This window comes from Hipposideros armiger, unplaced genomic scaffold (genome assembly GCF_001890085.2).
Source record: "Hipposideros armiger isolate ML-2016 unplaced genomic scaffold, ASM189008v1 scaffold_981, whole genome shotgun sequence".
Lineage (NCBI taxonomy): Eukaryota > Metazoa > Chordata > Mammalia > Chiroptera > Hipposideridae > Hipposideros > Hipposideros armiger.
In genome coordinates, this window is record NW_017732331.1 from 379,694 (window position 1) to 403,804 (window position 24,111).

Below are 24,111 nucleotides of genomic sequence, written 5' to 3' on the forward strand. Positions count from 1 at the left end.
ATATATATATATATATATATATTCAATGTAAATGGATTAAATGCTCCAATCAAAAGATGGGGGAGGGCCTAACTGGATAAGAAAACAAAATCCTTACATATGCTACCTACAAGAGTCTCATTTCAGATTGAAAGCCACACACAGACTGAAAGTAAAAGGATGGAGAAAGATATTTCATGAAAATGGAAACAAACAAACAAACAAAACAACAACAAAAGAGCTGAGATAGCAATACTTATACCCAACAAAACAGACTTAAAAACAAAGACTATAACAACAGACAAAGAAGGACCCAGTACTTTCACTTCTGGGTATTTATCTGAAGAAACCCAAAACGATAATTCAAGGGGATGTGCTCATCCATATGTTCATTGCAATATTTACATTATGCAAGATATGAAGGCAACGTGGGTGTCCTTGAATGGATAAAGAAGAGGTAGTACATATACGCAATGGAATATCACTCAGCCTTTAAAAAAAATGAAATCTTGCTATCTGCGACAACACGGATGGACCTAGAGAGTATTGTACTGAGTGTAGTAAGTCAGACAGCAAAATACAAATGTCACATGATTTCACTTATAAGTGAAATCTAAAGAACAAAATAAATAAACAAACAAAACAAAAACAAACTCATAGATACAGAAAACATTTTTATGGTTTGCAGATGGGAGCAGGTGGGTGAAGAAGGTGAAGGGATTAAGAAGTACAAATTGGTAGTTACAAAATAGTCATGAGGATGAAAAGTAAAGCATAGGGAATATAATCAATAATATGGTAATAACTACATATAGTGGCCAGTGGGTACTGTTGAATAACTATGATGTATACCTGAAACTAATATAATATTGTATTTAGCAACATTTTATTAAAAATTTTTAAGAAAAAAACAAGAAAAATCACAAATCACAACCTAACATTACATCTTAAAGAACTTGAAAAAAAAGAACAAATGGAACCCAAAGCCAGCAGAAGGAAATAATAAAAATTAGAGCAGAATTAAATGAAATAGAAAACAAAAAGATAATAGAAAAAGTTAATCCAACAAAGAGCTCGTTTTTTGAAAAGATTTATTAAATTGACAAACCTCTGGTTAGAGTCACTAAGGAAAAAAGAGAAAAGACACAAATAAACAAAATCAGAAAGAGAAGTTATGATGGATACCACAGAAATACAATGAATACTGTAAAGATTAAATGCCAACAAATTCAATAACCTAAAAGAAATGTACAAGTTTTTAGAAATATATAACCTTCCTAGACTGAATCACGAAGAACTGGAAAATCTAAATAGACCAATCAACAGTAAGGAAACTGAAACCATCATCTAAAACCTCCCCAAAAGCAAAAGTCCAAGACCAGATGGCTTTATTAGTGAATTCTACTAAACATTCAAAGAGGATTTAATACCTGTCCCCTCAAACTCCTCCAAAAACTGAAAAAGAGGCAATATTTCCTAACTCATTTTATGAGGCCAACATTATCCTCATACCAAAACCTGGTAAGGATAACACACAAAAAAGAAAACTACAGACCAATATCTCTGATGAATACAAATGCAAAAACAAAATATTAGCAAATAGAACACACAATACACTAAAAAGGTTATATATCATAATCCAGTGGCATTCATTAGAGGGGCACAAGAATGACTCAACATAATGCAAATTGATCAATGTGACACATCACATAAACAAAATAAAGGATAAAAATAATATAATCTCATCAATAGATGCAGAAAAAGCATTTGACAAGATGCTACATCCATTTATGATTAAAACACTTAACAAATTGGGTACAGAAGGAAAATACCTTAACATAATAAAGGCCATATACAACAAACCCTCAGCTAATATCATACTTAATGGTGAAAAGATGAAAGCTTTTCCTCTATGATCAGGAACAAGACAAGGATGTCTCCTCTCACCACTGTTATTCAACATAGTATTGAAAGTCCTAGCTGGAGGAATCAGACAAGGGAAAGAAATAAAAGGAATCTGAGTTGGGCATGAAGAAACCTGTCACTTTTTGCAGACAACATGATTCTTTATATAGAAAACCCTGAAGTCTCCATTAAAAAAAACTATTAGAAACAATAAACAAATACAGTAAAGCTGCAGGATACAAGATCAATTTACAAAAATCCACTGCATTTGTATATACTAACAATAAAATTTCAGAAAAAAAAAACCAATTCCTTTGGTAATTGCAACAAAAAGAACAAAATACCTAGGGATAAACTTAATGAAGGACCTATACACTGAAAACTACAGGCATTCTTAAAAGAAGCTGAAGAAGACACAAAGAAATGGAAAGATTTTCCATGTTCATGGATTGGAAGCATCAACATAGTTAAAATGGCCATATTAACCAAAACAATATACAGATTTAATGCAATGCCCATCAAAATCCCAATGGTATTTTTTAAAGAAATAGAACAAAGAAATCATCAGATGTGTATGGAATCACAAAAGACCCTGAATAACCAAAGCAATCCTGAGAAAATAGAACAAGGCCAGAGTTATCACTATCCCTTACTTCAAATTATACTACAAAGCAATAATAATTGAAACAGTATGATACTGGCAGAAAAACAGACACAGAAAGCAATGGAACAAAATTGAGAACCCAGAAATAAACCCACATGTATACAGGCAAATAATTTTTGACAAAGGAGCCAAAAACATACCATGGAGAAAAAAAAGCCTCTTCAATAAATAGTGCTGGGAAAATTGGAAAGCCATGTGCAATAGAGTGAAACTAGATTGCTATCTGTCACCATTTACCAAAATTAACTCAAAATGGATCAGAGACCTAAATATAAGACCTGAAACAATAAATTGCATAGAAGAAATCATAGGTACTTAACTTATAGACCTTGGATTCAGAGAGGATTTTATGAACTTGACCTCAAAGGCAAGGGAAGCTAAAGCAAAAATAAATGAATGGGACTATAACAAACTAAAAAGTTTGTGCACAGCAAAAGAAGCTATCAACAAAACAAAGAGGCAACCAATCAAATAGGAGAAGATATTTGCAAACAATACCTATGATAAGGAACAAATATCCAAAATATGTAAAGAACTCATACAACTCAATAACAAAAAAAGAAAAACAAAAAACCAAACAATCCAATTAAAAAATGGGCAGAGGACCTGAACAGACACTTCTCCTAATAAGACAAACAACCAACAGATATGTAAAAATGTGCTCAACTTCACTAGCTGTTAGGGAAATACAAATCAAAACTACAATGAGATTCTACCTCACACCTATTAGAATGGCTATAATTATTAAGACAAGTATCAACAAGTGTTGGAGAGGTTGTGGAGAAAAAGGAACCTCATACACTGCTGGAGGTAATGTAAATTGATACAGCCACTAGGAAAAACAGTTTGGAGTTTCAAAAAATTAAGAATAGAATTACCATATGACCCAGAAATTCCTCTTCTGGGTATCTACCAAAATAATCTGAATACATTTATCTGTAAAGATATATGTACATCTATGTCATTGCAGCATTATTCATGGTAGCCAAGACATAGAAACAACCAAAGTGTACTTTGGTAGATGACTGGATAAAGATGATGTAGTACATACATACAGTAGAATATTACTCAGCCATAAAAAAAGATGACATACTGTCATTTGCAATAACATTGATGGATCTTGAGATTATCATGCTAAGCAAAATCAGTCAGATAGAAAAAGTCAAGAACCATATAACTTCACTCATATGTGAAATATAAAACTGAAAGCAACAAATAAGACAAACAAACAAAAACTCATAGACACAGACAACAGTTTAGTGGTTACCAGAGGGTAAGAGGAGCTGAGGTAGGTGGGGTGGTAGAACAGGGTAAAAAGGTTGAAAGATATGGTGATGGGATGAGAACTAACTCTGGGTGGTGAACATGCAATGTAATATATCAATTGAAACCTACATAATTTTACTAACCAATGTCACCCCAATAAATTTAATAAAAATTAAAAATAAATACCAAGAATAGAACAGACACTTTCTATGGAGAGAGAAATACAATATATTATAGGAGGTAGGAATTGTTATCTTCATTCAGTCATAAAGATTTAAAGCTGAAAGGGACCTTAGAGATCTAATTTTTTTCCCAATCTTTGATTTCCCAGGACTTGGCACATAGTAGGAATTTAATAAATATTAGATGAATGAAAGGATGCACAACTAAATGAATGAATGAATGAATGAATGAATGAATGGGTAAAGACTGCCAGAAACTACTTATATGATGTAGCTAATGAACCATACCTTCCTCTTCTGTAGAATGACTAGAAAGCAAAGATAGACAACATTGTCCTTTGAGTTCTTAGTACACAGACAGGCTGATCAAGGAGACAGACATACAAACAGATAATACAAATAACACAATAAAAAGCCATCATCAATGAATTTGGAATCTAGGTGAAAAACATGGGTGCCTGTGTCCTGTCTTCCTGGTTCTCTCTCCCTCGTCCCCAGCCAGCCATTAGTTCAAGTGGGCCATAGTAGGCATGAAGGAAGTTGTCCCATGCCATGTGTGTTCACAAACTGTGAGTGTCTTTCTCTGCTGGGATAACCAACCTGACAAAGACCTGAGACTCTGCTGCCTCGTGAGTAGCTCATGTTCACAAAAGGGGCCACCTATCACTCCCAGTCTAATTGTTCAGCTTTTCTTTTTTTGTGTGTGTGTGAGTTTTTTGTTTGTTTGTTTTGCATTTCATTACTTTAATGTGGTTTTTTTCATTAGTTTCCGGTGTGCAAAACAATGTAGCAGACATTTCACCCCTCACAAAGTGATAACCCCTCTTCCTCAATCTACTACCCCTCTGAAGTCAAATAAAGCTGTTACAATTCCATTGATTCTATTCCCTATGCTGTACTCCACATCCTGTGAATATATATATATATATATATATATATATATATATGAAAAATTACGGTCGACATTCAATATTATTCAGCTTCAGGGGATGAGGGAGAAGATGAGGGGATTAGAAAGCACAAATCGGTAGCCACAATATTGCCACAGGGATACAAAAGACAGTTGGGGAACATAACTGCTCTGCTTTTAACTTGCCTTCTGCCTCACCCCCCCATTCCAGACCACCCAGAGAGGAAGGTGACTAATCTCTGAGGTGGGGGAAGGGTGACAATGAAGAATAAAAGTGAACAAACGTGTAAATTATTCATGAGAGTTTTTGTTCTTGATCCCTGAGGTTGCGGATCTACTTAAAAGATGGCAGGTGGAGGTGCACAGCACTGTTAATCCCTGCCTCCAGAACAAGTGCTATGCAAACTCATTCCCAGACAAACGCCCTCCACCACTCCACGCTGCCTGCTGTGACCACTGCTCAGGACAAACACGGGCCAAAGGCAAATGGAATCTCTAAATTTAGAAAGAAAATACTGAAGACTTTGCCAAAGCAAGATTAACACATCTCACCCCACACCCGCCCTGCCAGCTGCCTAAATTGTCCGTCCTATTACGTGGGTATTGAACAATTGGAGACAACTGCTTGTCAAAGTTGGATGTAATGGAGACTTAACTGAACAATAACACCAATGCAATATTGACTTCTCTTATGTCACTTGCATTAATGAGTGTTTCACAGAACACTTTTTTTTTAATGGCTCCAAAATTATGGTATGAAATCTGGTATCTTTTTGAGCCAAATTCTGACCACCTAAACTTTCCCTCTGACCATTGATTATCATTTTCCCTTAAAACTCAGAAAAAAAGTACCATTGTTTACAAAGCCTTTGGCAGCAGTTGATTTACCTTATGAGTTTCTCTACCCCACTTAAAATTTGGAATAAATGATGTTAGGGTCTCCCTGCTACCTAAAAAGCATGTCATTGCTGGGAACCAGCAAAGATAGCCACTTAAGAAAAGCTACACAATTCATTAATAAGACAAGGAAAGTTCTGGAGATGTCCAGCCAGGTGGGCTTCCCAGCATGAGGAGACACACGTCACAAAGCCTCAAGGCTCAGCTACTCTCACTGCATTGCTGCTCACCCATTTATTTTTCAGGCACAGCTCAGACAACCTTTGTGTTAAACCCTGGATTTTCTGAGTCCTCAGAGGAATGAAAGGCACAGATAGCAGTGCATAAAACCAACATTCTATAAATTACTTATGTTGCTTTTCAAATATTTAAAAATTCATTAATAAAAACATACAACTACTTAATTCCTAGCAATGTATAACCACTAACTACTTTAAGTGAAAGGGCAGAGAATGCTTGATGTCTGTAGGACACAGGGAAGGTAGAAGAAAAATCTGGGGAGATAGGAAAGAAGAAAGGGTGGGGAGGGATTATGCATGGTCTCAATCTCCCCATGGAGCCCCAGCCCACGAGACGTGTGTGCCCAGCTATTGGAAGATAAATGGAAAATTCTTCCCTGCTAATCCTCCTGATAGAAACATCAGGGCAATACCAGCCTTGCCGAATATACAGTATTTTACTGGGTTGTCAGAAAAATCATGACGCATGTTTGCAACAGATGGCACTAGTTCATTTTCAGAAGTACTAGAGTCATTTGCATCTATGTTATTGCTATGTCTTTTGATAGCTGAGAGTTCTAGCTTCAGTCTAAAAAAATTAAGCGATTTGGTTGAGTTTTGGAGATTTTACAGCAAGTTGAAGATGCAAGACCAAACTGTGCATTTTTGCCATATTTTACTGTTTTACTTCCATAAAGGGAAGAACCCGCGTCAAGCTTGTGAAAAGTTGCATAAAGTTTACCGTGACAATGCTGTACAAGAACATCAGTGCCAATGATGGTTCACGAAATTCTGTGCTGATGATTTTTATCTCAACGATGCTCCTCGGTCAGGGAGGCCCATGGAGGTTGATGACGACAAAATAAAGGCAAATCCACATTACACGACACAAGAGATGCAGAAATATTGAACATCCATCATTCAACCATTCACGATCACCTGAAGAAGCTGGGATACCCATAAGCAAGCTCAATATTTGGGTTCCACATGAACTCAAAGAAGTTCATTTGACGGCACGTATAAACATCTGCAATATGCTCATTAAATGTGAGGAAAACGATCCTTTTTTGAAGCAACTGATAACTGATGATGAGAAGTGGATTGTTGACAACAATGTGGTGTGCAAACGGTCTTCGTCCTGACATGATGATTCACCTCAAACGACATCGAAAGCAGACATTCATCAGAGAAAGGTTGTGCTCTCAGTGTGGTGGGATTTTAAAGGTGTCGTGATTTTCAAGCTCCTACCAAGGAACCAAACAGTCAATTCAAATGTGTACTGCCAGCAATTAGACAGTTTGAATGAATCCATTATCCAGAGACATCCAGCGCTTATTAAATGTAAAGGAGTTGTGTTCCATTGCGACAACACGAGACCACACACAAGTTTGATCACCCATCAAAAATTATTGGAGCTTGGATGGGATGTGTTGTCACACCCCACCATACTCACCTGACCTTGCGCTGTCAGACTTCCACTTGTTTTGCTGTCTTCAAAACTCCTTGCATGGTATAACGTTTAGTTCAGATTAGGCTGTAAATCAGCACCTTGTTCAGTTTTTTTGCAAATAAAGACAGGTCCTTCTATAAACGAGAAATTATGAAGCTCACTGAAAGATGACAAAAGGATATCAAACAAAATGGGCAATATGTCATTGATTGATCTTTGTTCTTTTTATATTGTAAAGAAATGACCTTTGAAAAACATAGACAAAATACAACATGTCTTTTCCGACAACCCAATAGATTGACTGGAATAATTGTGGCTTCAACATAAAATGTTTGTCTTTACATTTTGAGATATTTGGACATTACACTTTGTTACCTACTAAGACATTGTAAATGATAAATTCCTGTTCTCAAGCTACCTGTCCCGCTTCTTCATCACTGTAGTTGTGGCCGTCTCATATTGATCTTCAGATGGTTCTTTAGGTTCGGTGTCAGGATTAGGTACAGGTCCTTCCCAGGAAGGCTCTTGTTCATCTCTTTGAGATATAACTAGAATATAGCTTAGGCCACTGGTCATTAAAGAAAGAAAATCTTCAAAGTCAGGCTACAAAATAAAAAAGATAAACTGTTCAGGCTCCTGAGATGCATAGACTAACATGGCGGCCACTACCCCAGTCAGGGGGCATCTTCCCATTCATGGTCAGTGGTCAGGGGAATGGTATCCTTATAAATAATGCTACTGTTAACAAACACATTGTTGAGGCATAGACGTTCACAGCTAGCAGGGATTGAGCTTAAAGACAGTCTAATAACTATTCTCGAACTTTAGGATGTATCTGGAGGGCTTATTAAAGCACAGGTTTCTGGAGTCTAATCCCAGAGTTTATGATTCAGTAGTTTTAGGGTAGAGCCCAGGAACTGGATTTTCTCAAAAGCTCCCAGGTTACCCTGGTGCAGCTGATCCAACCCTTTCCTGGGGCCAAAAGAGATGGTTTGAGTGGTGCAGCTAGTTTACAAGGTGCTGTTCAGCAACACTTTCTGTAATGACAAACATGTTCTGTGCTCTCCATCATATTAATATGTAGCCATATGCAGCTACTGAGCGTTTGAAATACAGCTGATGTATCTGAGACTCTGAATTTTTAATTAATTTCAATGAATTTAAATTCAAATGGCCACACATATCTAATGGCTACCATATTGGACAGTACATCTGTAGGAGCTAGGTCTCCTGACCCCAAGCCAGTACATGTCACTGCCTTTATCATATTCTCCCAGGCAAGAGAGAATTTTAAAAGTAGCTTGAGAAAAAGGCCTTTGGGTACAGAAAGAACTGAAGCTTTCCTGTGAAGTGCACAACAAAGAACCTGGTATAAAAATCTATGGGAAAAGCCTGACTATTCCAGGGAGTCTTCGAGGAAATAACATAAGAGGTCTTCTCTCTTAGAAGAACACATCGGAATATCCACTTTTGCTGGGCTGCCACTACTTCCCTGGAGACTTCTCCCAAGTCTCCATCTTTGGCATTGCCATGACATGGACACCAACAGGACAGGGGAGTTTATGTGGTTGGTCACACTCATTCATTTCCTTTTCTATAATGAGGGTGTAGCATTTATAGGAATCGGCTTTCAGTTGCATCTGAAAACATAGTGGCTTTTTTTTTTTTTTCTTACCTGGTCTGCTATTTCACTATAGAAGTCCTTTACTTGCTCTTCAGTGAGCACTCGCTTAGCCTCTGCTTCTATGACAAATCCTGCATTGATGATCTTCAATTAGAAGGTCAGGTCCAGACGTATTGTGGGATCAAATGTAAAACAAGTCAAGGACATTTGTTTCCTAGGCTTACCAAACCAGCCAGATTTCAATACATTTCATGTAAAGACCTCACCACAATCCACAGGGCACTAGGTTTGAAGAGGCTCAAAAATAGGTAAACAAAGAAGCCTTGTCATGCCTCCTACAATTTACATTTCCATGGCTCAAACTAGAGATCCCACAATAGTTCTATTATTTAAGTGAATTGTCTCAAAATGTAAAAAATCTTTTGAATTCCAAGGAAAGGTATCATAGCTTTCTGAATCACTCGTAAAGACATAAATTTACAAGCACTTCTTAAGCATCTATTTTCAAAATAATTTTAACTTTTTTTTAAGGCTTTACTTTGTTAAGGCTATAACACATAATCTATTATATCTTGCTCTTTTAGCAACAAAAATATCCAAGTTATGGGGAAGGACAGAATTTAAGATTTAGCTGTGCTTTACTTGTCTTGAATAAAATTTAATTTAATAACAAACTCAGTTTGCATGTCACTCAAGTATAATAAAATGTAACAAAGAGAAGTTCTGAGACAAATATCGCAAATGCAATGAGGTACTAAACAATTAAATATAAGTGTAATCCAGCCGGGTCCTGAGCAACACAGTAAATATATTAAACAATACTGATAATTTGAGCTCAATTTGGTTTGGGAGTACCCAGCACCAAGTACCTCTGCTTTTGTTATGAAAGCGAGCCCTGCCCCGGTTCCATATGCTTGATTGATATAGCAGAGCTGTCCCTACATCTCAGTGACCCCTCTCCTGCCTGACATTCCAATTTGAACAATTTGTAAATACTCAGATCATGTCTGTGAAGTTACTTAGTGTCTGACAAAACAAAGTAAAATCCAAGCAACATTTAAACTTGATAACTTGTCCTTTACTATAGTTGAAAAATGCAACGTGTTCATTTTCTTTTTATTCAAAACATTTTTTCAATTTTTTCTGTCCTGTTTGTTATGAAGCTTTTTACTGTAGTCCATAGATGAGAGGTATTGAGGAATAATTCACATTTTTGAAATGTTGTTTAGTATGCCAAAACAAAAAATTTCAGATGAACTAAAATTATATTAATAGTATTGTCTCAACTAAAGAACTATATAATTTTTTAAATCTTCACTATTGTGGCTATTAAAACATACTCAAATAAGGAACAGTAAACAATGTGTATGTTATATTATTTTTGAAAACTTTATGAAGTATAAGCAAAATATGGGGGACTGAGGTACAGTCTGGCGTCCCCTCCCCAAATACACACCAGAATCTGGGGGTGGGAGAGAAGGGGCTATACTTAGAGAGACATTAATTAACTCATAATTGGAAGAGAGAGTATACATATAATGACCCTTGAACCATCTACTCTGTTTAGTTTAATCAATGCTATTGTAGCTAAAGAAAGAACGCATGACAGGGAATTCATCAAGATATATCCAACCCCTCCTGATATAGCTCCCTATGTGATCTCCTCTACTGCAAATGTAGGAACTGCATGAAATATTCTTTCAAATTTCAATATAATTTTATTGTTTCAATGCAAACTCATTGTTCAGGGGTCAGCAAACTATAGCCTGCAGTCAAACTCTGGCCCACCACCTATTTTTGGAAATAAAGTTTATTGGAGCACAGCCATGCCCATTTGTTTACATGTGTCTGCTGCTGCCTTCTCCATATGATAGCAGAGTTAAGCAGTTGTGACAGAGATCAGATGTCCCACAAACCTGAAAATATAAAGGATTACCATCTGGCCCTTTATAGAAAAATGTCTGCTGACTTTTGATTATAAAATTTATTTTGGCTCTAAAGCAAAACAGTAAATGCTTCCCTAAGCTATCATGTATCTGAAAAGGACCACAAATTTGTGACAGTATACAGAAAATAAAGCAAGCTGATGTGAGCTTATAATAAGTTTGCATTGCTAATAACTCAACACGAAGAATGTCTGCTACAATCCAATACGAGAACTATAGCCATTATCAATTACACTGGATGCTGGTTGGGCAAAATTACTTAAATAAATTTGTTTGAGTAGGTCTTAGCCTTTACAAAAATGAAACATTCAAAGCCTTTAGAGGCACCAGAAGTTCATTATGTTCTATTTTACTCTATGATAAGCTTGTCTCCAAATTGACCATTAAGGGGGTTTTATTTTATAATTAATTTAAACTATTATTGCAAAATATTACTTACTTTTTCTTTAATTTCTATATTTTTTCCAGTACGCACAGCCTCGGGCTTGATAATAGCAATACTGTATAGTTGGTCTAGGAAAAAATAAATAGAAGAATTTCATTTTATTGGTACAAAGTCTAGATAAGAAGGATTTGGCAATTAAAACTGTAAACTATTTTACTAACATCCAGTGACTTTTTGTCCATTGACAGCTTTGTTCTTATTATGGTATTTCAACTACCAAAGAGTTTTTACTTAGAACCAAAGTGCAGTTCCTACATTTGCACACAGGAGAAACATTCACAAAAGTTTGTAGTCAATAGCCTCCTCCCCCCCAAAAAATTAATAGATGGGCACTAGCTATTTTAATGTAATTCACATACATTAGAATCACAGCCATGATCTATCCAGCTTAGTATCAATGATAAGTGGAGTTTCAAATGCAATCAAATATTACACACTAATGGATTCCCCATTATGTATTTATCCACATTTATCTATACATTCTTAGGTGTGTTTGCTTCTGCTCCCTCTGGAGGATGAACACACACTCATACAGCCACACAGGCAATCCAGTAAAGGCAGGAAATTATTAACTATAAAGTAAACTGGGAGTATGTGTCACCAAGAAAGAGATTATTTTCATAAGTTTTTGGAAGATGATGAAGGATGAAGTAAGAGGAAGCTGCTGTCCAGATTAGTTACCCCTGATCCTGCTGGGTAACCTCTGAAATGCTCCAGGCACAGAAATAAAAATGGAAAGAAAGAGAAGCCAAAGAGGCTGCTTTTTAATAGCTGACTCTAATATTGCACAAGCCATCATTTATCCTATCAGTTAACATTGATGTCATTACCAGCTCTTTGCTGCTTCAAGTGATGCTGTAACAAACATCTATGAGCACAAATCCCTCGCCATTACTTTAAATCTACTTACCATTATTTTCGTGAGATGCTTCCCCAACATTTTCTGTATCTGAGTCTACAAATGCAATTTCATGATACTATGGAAGTGAAATGCAAATAAAACTTATATTTTAATACAATAGTGAGTTTTTAGAAAGTTCGTTTCTAATAAATATTTATAATCCAAAGGACAGAAGATAAAGTGGATATGTGCCTACATTTATTTAGCACTACTTTCCCCAAGCTTTCCAGTAAAATAAAATAAGGAATATTTAAAACAGTTGGGGTAGGGGAACTATTAGAAATAATGGATATATGCTCTATGGAAATGGTTTAAAGAAAAAAAAACCTTAAAACTTAAGAAGGGCACAAGTAATAAAATAAGAAGCAGAGATTAACAAGTAAGAAAACAATACATAATTATCATGTTAAAGATCAAAAGTGCATTTGATAACTTTCAAGATCCATTCCTGACTATTACTATTTGTAAATTACAAACAGAAAGATACCACCATAACATATATATATATGTATACACACATATATATACACATACATATATACATATGTATATGTATATATTTCTTGCTGAAAACAATAGCCAGTTTCTTACTACAGAGTAAAACCCTAGGAAGTATGGGGAGGTGGGGGCCTTAATTACCTGAGAAATTCTGAAAGTGCTTCTGGAACTACCAGCAAGGTTTATATATTTACAAATTTTTTGGCAAGAAAATGCAGAACTTATGATTCTCAATGGAATAAAGACTCAGAAGTATTTGGAAATAACTATACTGGAAGTATTCACTCTTATTATAATCAGGAATAAGACAATTATGCCAGCTATAACTTCAAACTGATCTAGCTTTGTTGTGCTGGACCTGAGTTGGCAAATAGGGCCTCCACTAAGCACATAAATGTATTTGAGCACTTGAAATGAGGTTAGTCTAAATTAAGACGTGTTGTAAGTGAAAAACACACATATTCCAATGATTTTATATGAAAAAAAGAGAGCCACAGAAATCAGAGAAGTAAAAGAAATAAAAGGTATCCAAATGCAAAAGGAAGAAGTAAAATTGTCATTATTTGCAGATGACATGATGCTATATAGAGAGAATCCCAAAGATCCCATCAAAAGCTACTAGAACTGATAAATGAATTTAGTAAAATAATATTTAGAAATCGGTTGCATTTTTATACACCAATAACAAACTATTAGAAAGAGAAATTAAAAAACAATCCCATTTACAATAGCATCAAAAACCAAAATACTCAGGGATAAATTTAACCAGGGAAGTAAAAGACCTGCACTCAGAAAATTGTAACACATTGAGGAGACAATTTAAAGAAGATACAAATAAATGGAAACACATACCATGCTTGTGGATAGGAAAAATTAATATAGTTAAAATGTCCATACTACTCAAAGCAATCTATAGAGTAACACAATACCTATCAAAATAACAATGGCATTTTTCACAGGACTAGAACACAAATAATCCTAATATTTATATGAAGCCATAAAAGACCCCCAATAGCCATGGCAATCCTTAGAAATAAAAACAAAGCTGGAAGTATCACGCTATCTGATATCAAACTATATTACAAAGCTATAGTAATCAAAACAGCATGGTATTGGCATTAAAAACAGACACATAGATTAATGGATCAGAATAGAGAACCCAGAAATAAATCCATGCCTATATGGTCCATTAATCTATGACAAAGGAAGCAAGAGTTTATATTGGGGTAAAGATAGTGTATTTAATAAATGGTGCTGGGAAAACTGGACAGATACATGCAAAAAGGTGAAACTGGATCACCTTCTTATGAATACACAAGAGAAAACTCAAAATTAATTAAAGACTTAAATGTAAGATTCGAAACCATAAAACTCCTAGAAGAAAATACAGGAAGTAAACTCTCACACATTACTCTTAGTAATATTTTTACTGATATATTTCCTTGGGCAAAGGAAACAAACAAACAAAAATAAACAAATGGGACTATGTCAAACCAAAAAGTTTTTCACAGCAAAGGAAACCATCAACAAAACAAAAAGACATCCTACTGAATGGGAGAAGATATTCACCAATGATACATCTGATAAGGGGTTAATATCCAAAATTTATTTTAAAACAACAACAAAAACAAAAACATACAACCCAACACCAGAAAAACAAGCAATCCAATTTAAAAAATGGGCAGATGCAAATAAAACCCACAATGAGATACCAACCTCACTCCTGTCAGAACGGCTATCATCAATAAATCAATAAACAAGTGCTGGTGAGGATGTGGAGAAAGGGAACCCTTGTGCACTGTTGGTGGGATTGCAAATTGGTGCAGCCACTATGGAAAACAGTATGGTGTTTCCTCAAAAAATTAAAAATAGAACTACCATATGACCCAGCAATTCTACTCATGGGTATTTATTCAAAAAAATCCAAAACACTTATTCAAAAAATATATAGGCACCCCTATGTTTACTGCAGCACCATTCACAATAGCCAAGATATGGAAACAACCAAAGTGCCCATCAATAGACCATTGGATAAATAAATTGTGGTACCCTTATACAATGTAGTATTACTCTGCCATAAAAAAAGAATGAAATCTTACCATTTGTCACAACATGGATGGACCTAGAGGATATTTTGTTAAGTGAAATAAGTCAGACTGAGAAAGACAAATACCATATGATCTCATCTATATGTGGAATCTAAAAAACAGAATAAACAAGCAAACAAAACAGAAATAGACTCATAGATACAGAGAAAAAACTGATGGTTCCTGGATGGGAGGAGGTTGGGGGATGGGTGAGAAGGTGAAGGAATTAGAAAGTACAACTTGGTAGTCACAAAATTGTCACATGAATGTAGAATATAGTCAATGTTGTAAAGACTGTGTGGGGTACAAGCTGGGTACTGAACTTATTGGAGGGATCACTTCATAGATAATACAAATGCCTAACCACTGCACTGTACATCTGCAACTAATATAAAATCATGTTGAATGTCAACACACACACACGCATCAGAGGTCCCAAAAAATGTTGACACTTTGGTCAACATTGCTCAAGCAGTAGTTTGCCATAATCAGAAGTGTCTGGACACTGATGGTAACCACTTTGAGCACCTCTTGTAATTGCAGAAGTCAAACGTGACTTGTACTCATCTTTTGTTATCAGTATATATTGAGTATTACAATTTTAATAAATTGTGCATACATTTATTGTGGCACTCTCTGCATATGTAGTCACAGGATGTAAAGTACCGGCATAGGGAGTATAGTCAATGGTATTGAAATAGCTATCTACGATGTCAGAGGGGTATTAGACTTGGTGGGGTTACCACTTTGTGAGGGATGTAAATATCTAATCATTATTTGTTCTGTACACCTGAAACTAATAAAAAAATTTAATTTAATTTAATTTAATTTAAAAATAATATGAAAAATACGAATGTAGAATACCTTTTATATTGAGTATATCATTAAATAGGAATCTTTTAACATACTGGGTTAAATAAAAGATGCTTTTAAAATTAATTTCATGTGTTTCTTTTTTCTTGTTTACTAATGTGACTAGTAAAATATTTTAAGTTATGTATGTAGCTCACATCGAGGCTTATATTTTACTACTATCAGACAGGGCTATGCTAGATAAGGCAATTAGATAAGAAAGCTAAATACAGATGCATCCAACAAAATGGAATAATGTAAAATAAACATGATGTTAATAAATTTCTTGTATTCCCACTGTTATTAATTAAAACCAGATGTCCTTCTGTAAGAACAGCAAAAACAATGAGAACAATATAATCATAAACAGTATACATAGAGAAAGTAGATAGAATATATCATTAGGAGAATATGTTTAGGGGTCATTCTGTCTGACTTCAAGTTCTGGTTTCCCCACTTACTAATTGCCTGTTTCTGGGGAAATGACTTAATGTTTTTAAGCACTGTCTTATCATTTGTAAATATAAGATTTCTTGAGGTTTCAGTTCATGATGTCACATAGGAGATTCCTGAACTCACTTCCTCCCAAAGGCACACCTAATCTTTAGCTACATATTGTGCAATTCCCTCTGAAAGAAATCGAGAAACTAGCTAAGTGACTCCTACACATCAGGCAAATATGGGGGGGGGGGGGGGGGAAGAACCCAGCATATTGAAAAGGGTGGGAGAGGTTAAGAAACTTTCAGTCTCACCATAAATAAACGCCACCCCTGGCACAAAAACACATAATCAGGAAGGGAACTCACAACTCCCAGCATTTTCCTGAGTTAAGGGTTTAGACTCAACATCTAGTGCCCCAAATCTTAAGACTTCCAACTGAGAGAGGAGCCCTCAAAAAGCCTAGCTCTGAAAACCACTGGGGCTTGCATCCACAAGATCCACAAGACTGTAGTAAACAGTTCTAACAGGCTCCTGAGGACCAACTGAGACTCTCCTCCCAGGGCTCAGTGCAGAGGTGCAGACTGAAACACCCAGTTTATCCCTGACAGAGGCTTATTTGGAAATCTTAAAATCTGTAGCCTGAGGCTCAGTCTCTTAATTTCACAAGGCTTAGGGGCTGACTGCAATCCTCTCCAGACCCCTGGGAGGCCAGCAGAACCCATCTTATGCTCTCCCTCTGCCCTACTCCAGGTTGCTGGTGTCTTTCTGGAGATAGTTGGTTGCGTACATGTCTGGTGCCCTGGCTTTTGCAGCTGTTACCCAGGGAACAAACCCCTTGTTTACTTGGTTCTGGTGGCCAACAGAGCTTGCATTTGCAGGTCCCACAGGACTGCAGTAAACAATAAAATAGTTCTTGACCAGCTATCACCTAGGGCACATAAAAAAGGCAGCTATCAGAGGGATCCAACTCCCAATATTTCCCTGAGGGGTCCTATTCACATGTCTTGGGGGCTGCAACCTGAGGGTTAGGCTTTTAGTATGACACACATCTAGGAGCTAACTGAAATCTTCTCCAGAAACCAGGGAGGCTGGCAGGTCCCATCTTTGCTTTCTCCCTCTGCCCTGTTCTAGGTCACTGGTATTTACATGAAGATAGCTTGAGTGCACATCTGGTACCTAGGCTTTTGTGTCTGCTCCCCAAGGGCACATCCTTTGATAGCCTGGTTCTGGCAGCTAGCAGGGCTGGTGTTTGTTGGTTCAGTAGAACCAGCAATGGATAAACTGTCCAGACAGAAAAATCAATATGAAACATTGGACTTAAACTTTAAACTGCACATTAGACCAGATAGACTTAACAGACATTTATAGAACATCGCATCCAAAAGCAGCAGAATACACATTCTTGTCAAGTATGCATGCAACATTCTCTAGGATAGATCATATGTTAGGCCACAAAACAAACCTCAATAAATGTAAGTGCATTGAAATTATATCAAGCATTTTTTCTGGTATGAAACCAGAAATCCACTACAAGAAGAAACTGGAAAGTTCACAAATATGTGATTAAACAACATGCTACTGAACAACCAATGGGTCAAAGAATAAATTAAAACAAAGGACAAATAAAAAAAACACCTTGAGACAAATAAAAATGAGAATACAACATACCAAAAATTAAAGGATGCTATGAGAGTTCTAGGAAGGAAGTTCATAGCAATAACTGCCTATATTAAGAAAAAAGAAAGGTCTCAAATAAATAACCAAACTTTACACTTCAAGAAATGAATAGAAACAGAAGAATAAATGAAGCCAAAGTTAGTAGATGAAGAAAATAACAAACATCAGAGCAGAAATAAATAAAATGGAAACTAAAAGGACAATAGAAAAAAATCAATGAAACTAAGAGCTGGCTTTTGATCCACTGTTGGGAATCCACTGATGCAAAGGGCTGACTGTATACATTGTTCTACGGCATTTTATATAAGAAACTTGAGCATCGGTGGATTTTGGTATCTGCAGGGAGCCCTAGAACAAATCACCGGCAGATACTCAGTGATGACTGAATTTGGGGGGCACCAAAAATTATACAGGGATTTTTCAACTGCATGGGGGTCAGTGCCCCTAACCTTCATGTTGTTCAAGGGTCCACTGCATTTACAATAGCCGAGGTATGGAAACAAGCTAAGTGTCCATTAAAGGATGAATGGATAAAGAAAAGATGGAATATACATTAAATGAAATATTATTCATCCATAAAAAAGGAGGAAATCTTGCCATTTGTGACAACATGGATAGACCTTGAGGGCATTATGCTAAGTGAAATAAGGCAGACAGAGAAAGACAAATACTGTATGATCTCACTTATATGTAGAAGCTTAAAAAAAACTCAAGTCATAGATACAGAGAACAGAATGTGGCTGCCAGAGGCAGGGGTTGGGGATGGGGGAATTGGGTGAAGATGGTCAAAGGTACAAACTTTCAGTTATAAGATAAATAAGTTCTGGGTATAATATACAGCATGGTGACTATAGATAATAATGCTACATTGTATATTTGAAAGTTGCTAAGAGAGTAGATCTTAAAAGTTCTCACCATAAGAAAAAAGTTGTAATTATGTGAGGTGACAGATGTTAACTAAACTTAGTGAAATAATGATTTTGCAATATACATACATATCAAAACATTATGTTGTACATCTTAAACTAATACAGTGTTATCTGTCAATTATACTTCAACAAAAGTGGGGGTGACAAGATTTATGTAAGGATTAAATGAGATCTATTTGCAAATCTTAGCAAACAATAAGTCCTCAATAATTCTTAGTTATTAAATATTTAAAAAGAAGTGTGGGGGGTAGTGTTAAGAGAGAGACAAAGGGAAAAGATTCCTGAAAAACAAGAAAATGTGAAAAAGTAAAGAAAATGTCCTTGCATCGCTATTATAAATAATAGTGATATTTTTTTATAATTTATCACTATAAATTTATATCACAATATAAATTTCCTACATTTGTCAGTTTTCTATCAAAACGTTCATTTTTTTCCTTAGTGTTCATAAAGTACTTTGTATACACTATGAATATTAGCACAGTGACACATAGTGCAAGCATTTTTACTGGTTTACTGCCTTCCTTTTACATTTTAGGATAAGCATCAAAGTTTTAAATAACCAAATCTATCAAATTTTCCTTTTTTGATATCTCTGTTTTGTGTTATGTTTACAAAGCCTCCCTCAACCTATGGTAATAAAAATGTTTGCCAATATTTTCTTCTAATACTTTTACACTTCATTTCTTCATATTCATCTCTTTAATTCATCTGTGTAAAATATGAGGAAATGATACAAGTTTCTCATACAAATAGTTAACCCAATATTCCTAAGCCTCTTTATTGAAGTGTTAATTCTTTCCTGAGTTAAAGTGACACTTTTTACAGCAAATACTTGTCAAGTTTGGACCTACACCAGCTCATTATTTCTATTTTTCAATATTTCCTGGCTAATCTCTATTTCCTGTTTCTTAGATTCATACTTTCCCTTGTTTGTTGTTTGTTGTGTGTGTGCGTGTGTGTGTGTGTGTGTGTGTATTTCAGTCACTCCTATTTATCTGCCTATATTTCTGATCACTTTGTTATGTGGCTTACTTTCTTATGTTATTATGTTCATACCTCTACATCCTTTATGATTTATTTCTTGATTTTTAAGTATTTTATTTCTTATTATACAGGTAATACATTTCACATACACAGGATCTTATTCTCAATATCTAGCCTATTAAAGTGTACTTTTCCTTTCATTCATCAATCTATCTTGGCCCTCTTTCCATATCTGTAATACAGAGCTAGAACACACTAAATAATATTCTACTCTGGATTTGTATAATTTATGACATACATCTTACATACATATTATAGACATCTTATGTAATATATTCACTGTTGCTAGCATTTGGGTTGATTCCAAATGTATCCAAAAGGATACATATGTTTGTTAAGGCCTTGATTAATATCGACAAAATACTTCCCAGAATCTTTGCACCATTTAGACAGCTAGATAGTTATTAAATTAGAAAAACTGTTTTAGGAAAACAACAAAAAAAGATGCAATGCATTTAAAAAAAAATAAAACAGTAATCCAAAGTGTTACCTGAGGGCGAACCATTTCACCTGCTGCAATTTTCCTCTCCTCATTGATCAAGTTAATAATTTTCTTATTAACAAGTGGTGCATTTGCACCATTAATCTTTGCAATAATTTTGCCATTCTATAAAAGAAAATAAAGCATAATGGAGACTTTTATTTTTAGGATAAGTCAATAGCTAACACTTCAAATGGACTAAGTCACCCACCCACACCCATACCCTCACCCATCCTTTTTTAGCAATTATAATTAGCCATTTTAAATAAGCCCATGATGTGAAAGTATGTCTTGATTTGGTAAACCTAGCTCTTCGAGTCTGGCTTCCAATCTGTCTATCCTCCTACAACTAGGGTCATCCCTGCGTTACATTCTGATGTTTTTGTTGAGGCCTCCCAACATTACCCACCTAATTGTTTTTGACCTTATGTCCCTTTTGACTGTATTTCAAAACATATTTACTAAACATCTGTTTACTAGCACTGCACAGGCATGATGGTATGGAATATTTGTTAATACCTGACTTAATTAAATTACAAAGAAAAAATAAAAAACTGTGAAATAACAGCCATGACAGATGCCATCAAGAGAGAAATAAAGAACTGGGAGAATTCTGTAAGAATTTGTCCTGATCAAGGAGATTGGTGAAGGTACTTATCAATATCGGGAAGTGATTCTTGGTTTAAAATATGCAGGATGGGTAAGAGATAACTGGCAAAAAAGGGAAGAAACAGCATTCTAGCTAGGCAAAAGAAATAGAGATGCAAGGACCCTATAACAGATGGGAATATGGCAAATGAGAAAGCCAGTCAAGAAAGTGAGGGGTGGATGCTTGGTCTGAGACGAAGCCCACAGCCGGGGGGGAACCAGGCCATGCAGACCTCAGTGGTCACGGAAGGTTGCCTTTATCCTGAGTGCAGTGGGACGCCTTTGGATTGTTAAAACAGAGGCAGTCACTATGATTAGAACCGCTGGTTGTAATGATCATTTCACCTACCACGTGGAAAAAGGGTTAGTGGGGGAGCAGGAAATGATGCCTGTATACAAATTCTAGAGGTAAAGATGAGAGAGATGGTTGTTCCGTCTATGGCAGTGGTGATGTAGTTGGAAAAAAATGTAAAGAAGCGGATGAGTGTGAGAAAGACTTAGGTGGTAAAATTGACAGACTCAAGGTCTGCTGTGGAATAGGTATGATGTAAACAGAAGTTGCTAAGATGACTTGTCGGTTCTGGCTTGAGAAACTGGATAATTAAGATGTTATTCACCAATGAGGCAACACTAAAAAACCACTTTCCTGGGTTGGGGGGTGGAGGTCTGCTGTTGGACCAGTTCATTGTGAAACACCCTTGAGAAAACCAAGGGAAATGTCAAGACACCAGCCGGATATACAAGTCTGGAGCTCAAAGTGTAGGATTTAGCTGAGGATATAAACTTGAGTTATTGATATATAAAAGGTGACGACTGAAACTGTGTGGAAGAAATTTTCTAAGGAAAGTATATGGCATGATAAAGTCAGTATTTAGTGGCTGCATAAAGAAAGATGAACCCGGGAATAGACAGACGCTGTTCCAACTGCCTCCCAGGATCACACCAAAATTACAAATAATTTATAAAATATTCAACCTCGAAGTCCCCTGGACACTAGATGAGCAGAACCTCTAAACGAAGGACTTAAAGAGGAGGCCACGTCAAGTCCAGTAGGAAGGGCCGAGATGAGAGAGGGGGAATCCCGTGAGGGACACCTCAGCGGTGGACAGGCTTCTCCGGTTGGGGGAGAGACCCTCCACCCCACACCGCGCTCACCAGCACAGAGTTACTTTGCCAGGAAGAGGAGTTCCACGATAGCTGGCAGTAGAAATTAGTGAGGACTTTCTTTGCTCAACTTGGTGAGACTAAGGGTGGCTGGAGAACCAGTGGAGCCGGCACACGGACTCGCTCTCTGATGAGCACTCACCTGTTCCCGGTGGAGGGAGTGGCTGTGTAAGCGGGGCCCAGGAACCTGCGGGAAGGACTGAACTGAGTGTTTTTGGCGTGGGAGCTGGAGGTTTTGGGACCCTTGTTCCCATGGTGTGGAGCTTGCACATGAGTAGTGCACAGGAGGACACCATTTTTTCAGGGTTGGGCCCTCCCACAGAGGGTCAGGTCCAGGACCACATTGGTCCCATAGAATTGGCGCAGGAGTACGTGTGTGTGCGCGTTCGCATGTGGCCTTGGATCCCCACCCTCCGCACTGCTTGTGCTGCATAGCCAGGGAAATACCTGGCAGGCGCACTCAGGCTCCAATAGGCTATTCATTGAGATGCAGGAGTGTGTAAGCCGCCTTGGGTCCCCGCTCTCCACACTGTGCTGCAGGGTTGCCAGGGTGGCGACTGGCTGTCAGGCTGCTTGGCCTGATCTACAAGCAGCTGATTGGGACAGGCTGAGACTGGGAGTTTTCCTGGGAATGTTGGGTCGTGAGCTGTGCACCTATGTGATCCGGTCGGGGCTTTCCTGGTGAAGTTTGTGTGGGCTGGTTGCCGATGCAGGAGTGCATGCTGCTCTGACTTGGTGGGGGCCACTGACCACATACTGTGGTGCCTTGGGAGCCTGCCCCGCCCACCTAGAGCTGTGTTGCCAGGGGCACCCTGAGCCCCTGGTTCCTGGCCCCAACCTCCGCAGGCCACAGAGAGTTTTTTGTAGCAGCAGACAGCCTACAACAACCTGTGAGGATTTTGGGGGTGGTGAGCACGGTTCCAGAGCATACAGCAGCTACTTGCAGGAGGCTCACTGCAAGCCTGAGATGGAGGCCGGTGCATGCCGCACTGAGCCCTTCCCCCCAACAGCTGGTGCTGAGTCGCCCAAAGTCTATTGCTGAGCAAGTGGTCTGAAGATTAACACAGGCAAAGAGCCCCTGCGCCCCCCTTTTTTTTCTTATTTTTCTTCTTTTTTTTCTAGGTGATCTAATACATCGAAGAAATCACAGAGTGACAGCCAGAATAAAGAAACTAAGAAACATGTCCCATGTAAAAGATCAGAAAAAAACCTCTAGAAATGGAACTAAATGAAACAGGTATCCAACCTTTCAGAGACAGAGTTTAGAACACTGATGATAAGAACGTTTAAGGAACTTAGTGAGGACATAAATAAGGATACAGAAATCATAAAAAACAACTAGGTAGAACTAAAGAATACAATAACTGAAATGAAGAACACACTCGAAGGAATCACCAGTAGATTAGATGAAGCAAAGGATCGCATCAGTGATTTAGAAGACAAAATAGCAGAAATCATCCAGTTGAAACAACAAAAAGAAAAGGATTAAAAAACAATGAAAATAGCTTATGAGACCTGTGGGACAACATCAAGCGCACCAACATTCACATCATAGGAATACCAGAAGGAGAAGAGAAGAAGCAAAGAATTATTTGAAGAAATAATGACTGAAAACTTCCCTACCCTGGTGAAGGAACTCTAGTTAAAAGCCCAGGAAATGCAGAGTTCCAAATAAGCTGAACCCAAACAGGTCCACACCAAGACATATCATAATTAAAATGGCAAAGGTTATAGACAAAGACAGGATCCTAAAAGCAACAAGAGAAAGACAGCAGGTTACATACAAAGGAACTCCTATAAGACTAATAGCTGAATAATACTCCATTGTGTAAATGTACCAAAGTTTCTTAATCCAGTCATCTACCGATGGGCATTTTGGTTGTTTCCAAGTCTTAGCTAT

At 37.0% G+C, this 24,111-nt stretch overlaps 1 protein-coding gene across 1 annotated transcript in view; it reads right to left on the bottom strand.

The window, feature by feature from the left end:
• NME8 (NME/NM23 family member 8) overlaps nucleotides 1-24,111 on the bottom strand; it is a 53,891-nt gene that overhangs the window by 14,483 nt on the left and 15,297 nt on the right. The window contains exons 6-10 of the mRNA XM_019631053.1: nucleotides 20,409-20,525; nucleotides 12,397-12,463; nucleotides 11,481-11,554; nucleotides 9,147-9,239; nucleotides 7,890-8,074 (exon numbers count right to left, since the gene is read on the bottom strand). Coding sequence (XP_019486598.1) covers nucleotides 7,890-8,074; nucleotides 9,147-9,239; nucleotides 11,481-11,554; nucleotides 12,397-12,463; nucleotides 20,409-20,525 — 536 coding nt within the window. The remainder of the gene's footprint in view (nucleotides 1-7,889; nucleotides 8,075-9,146; nucleotides 9,240-11,480; nucleotides 11,555-12,396; nucleotides 12,464-20,408; nucleotides 20,526-24,111) is intronic.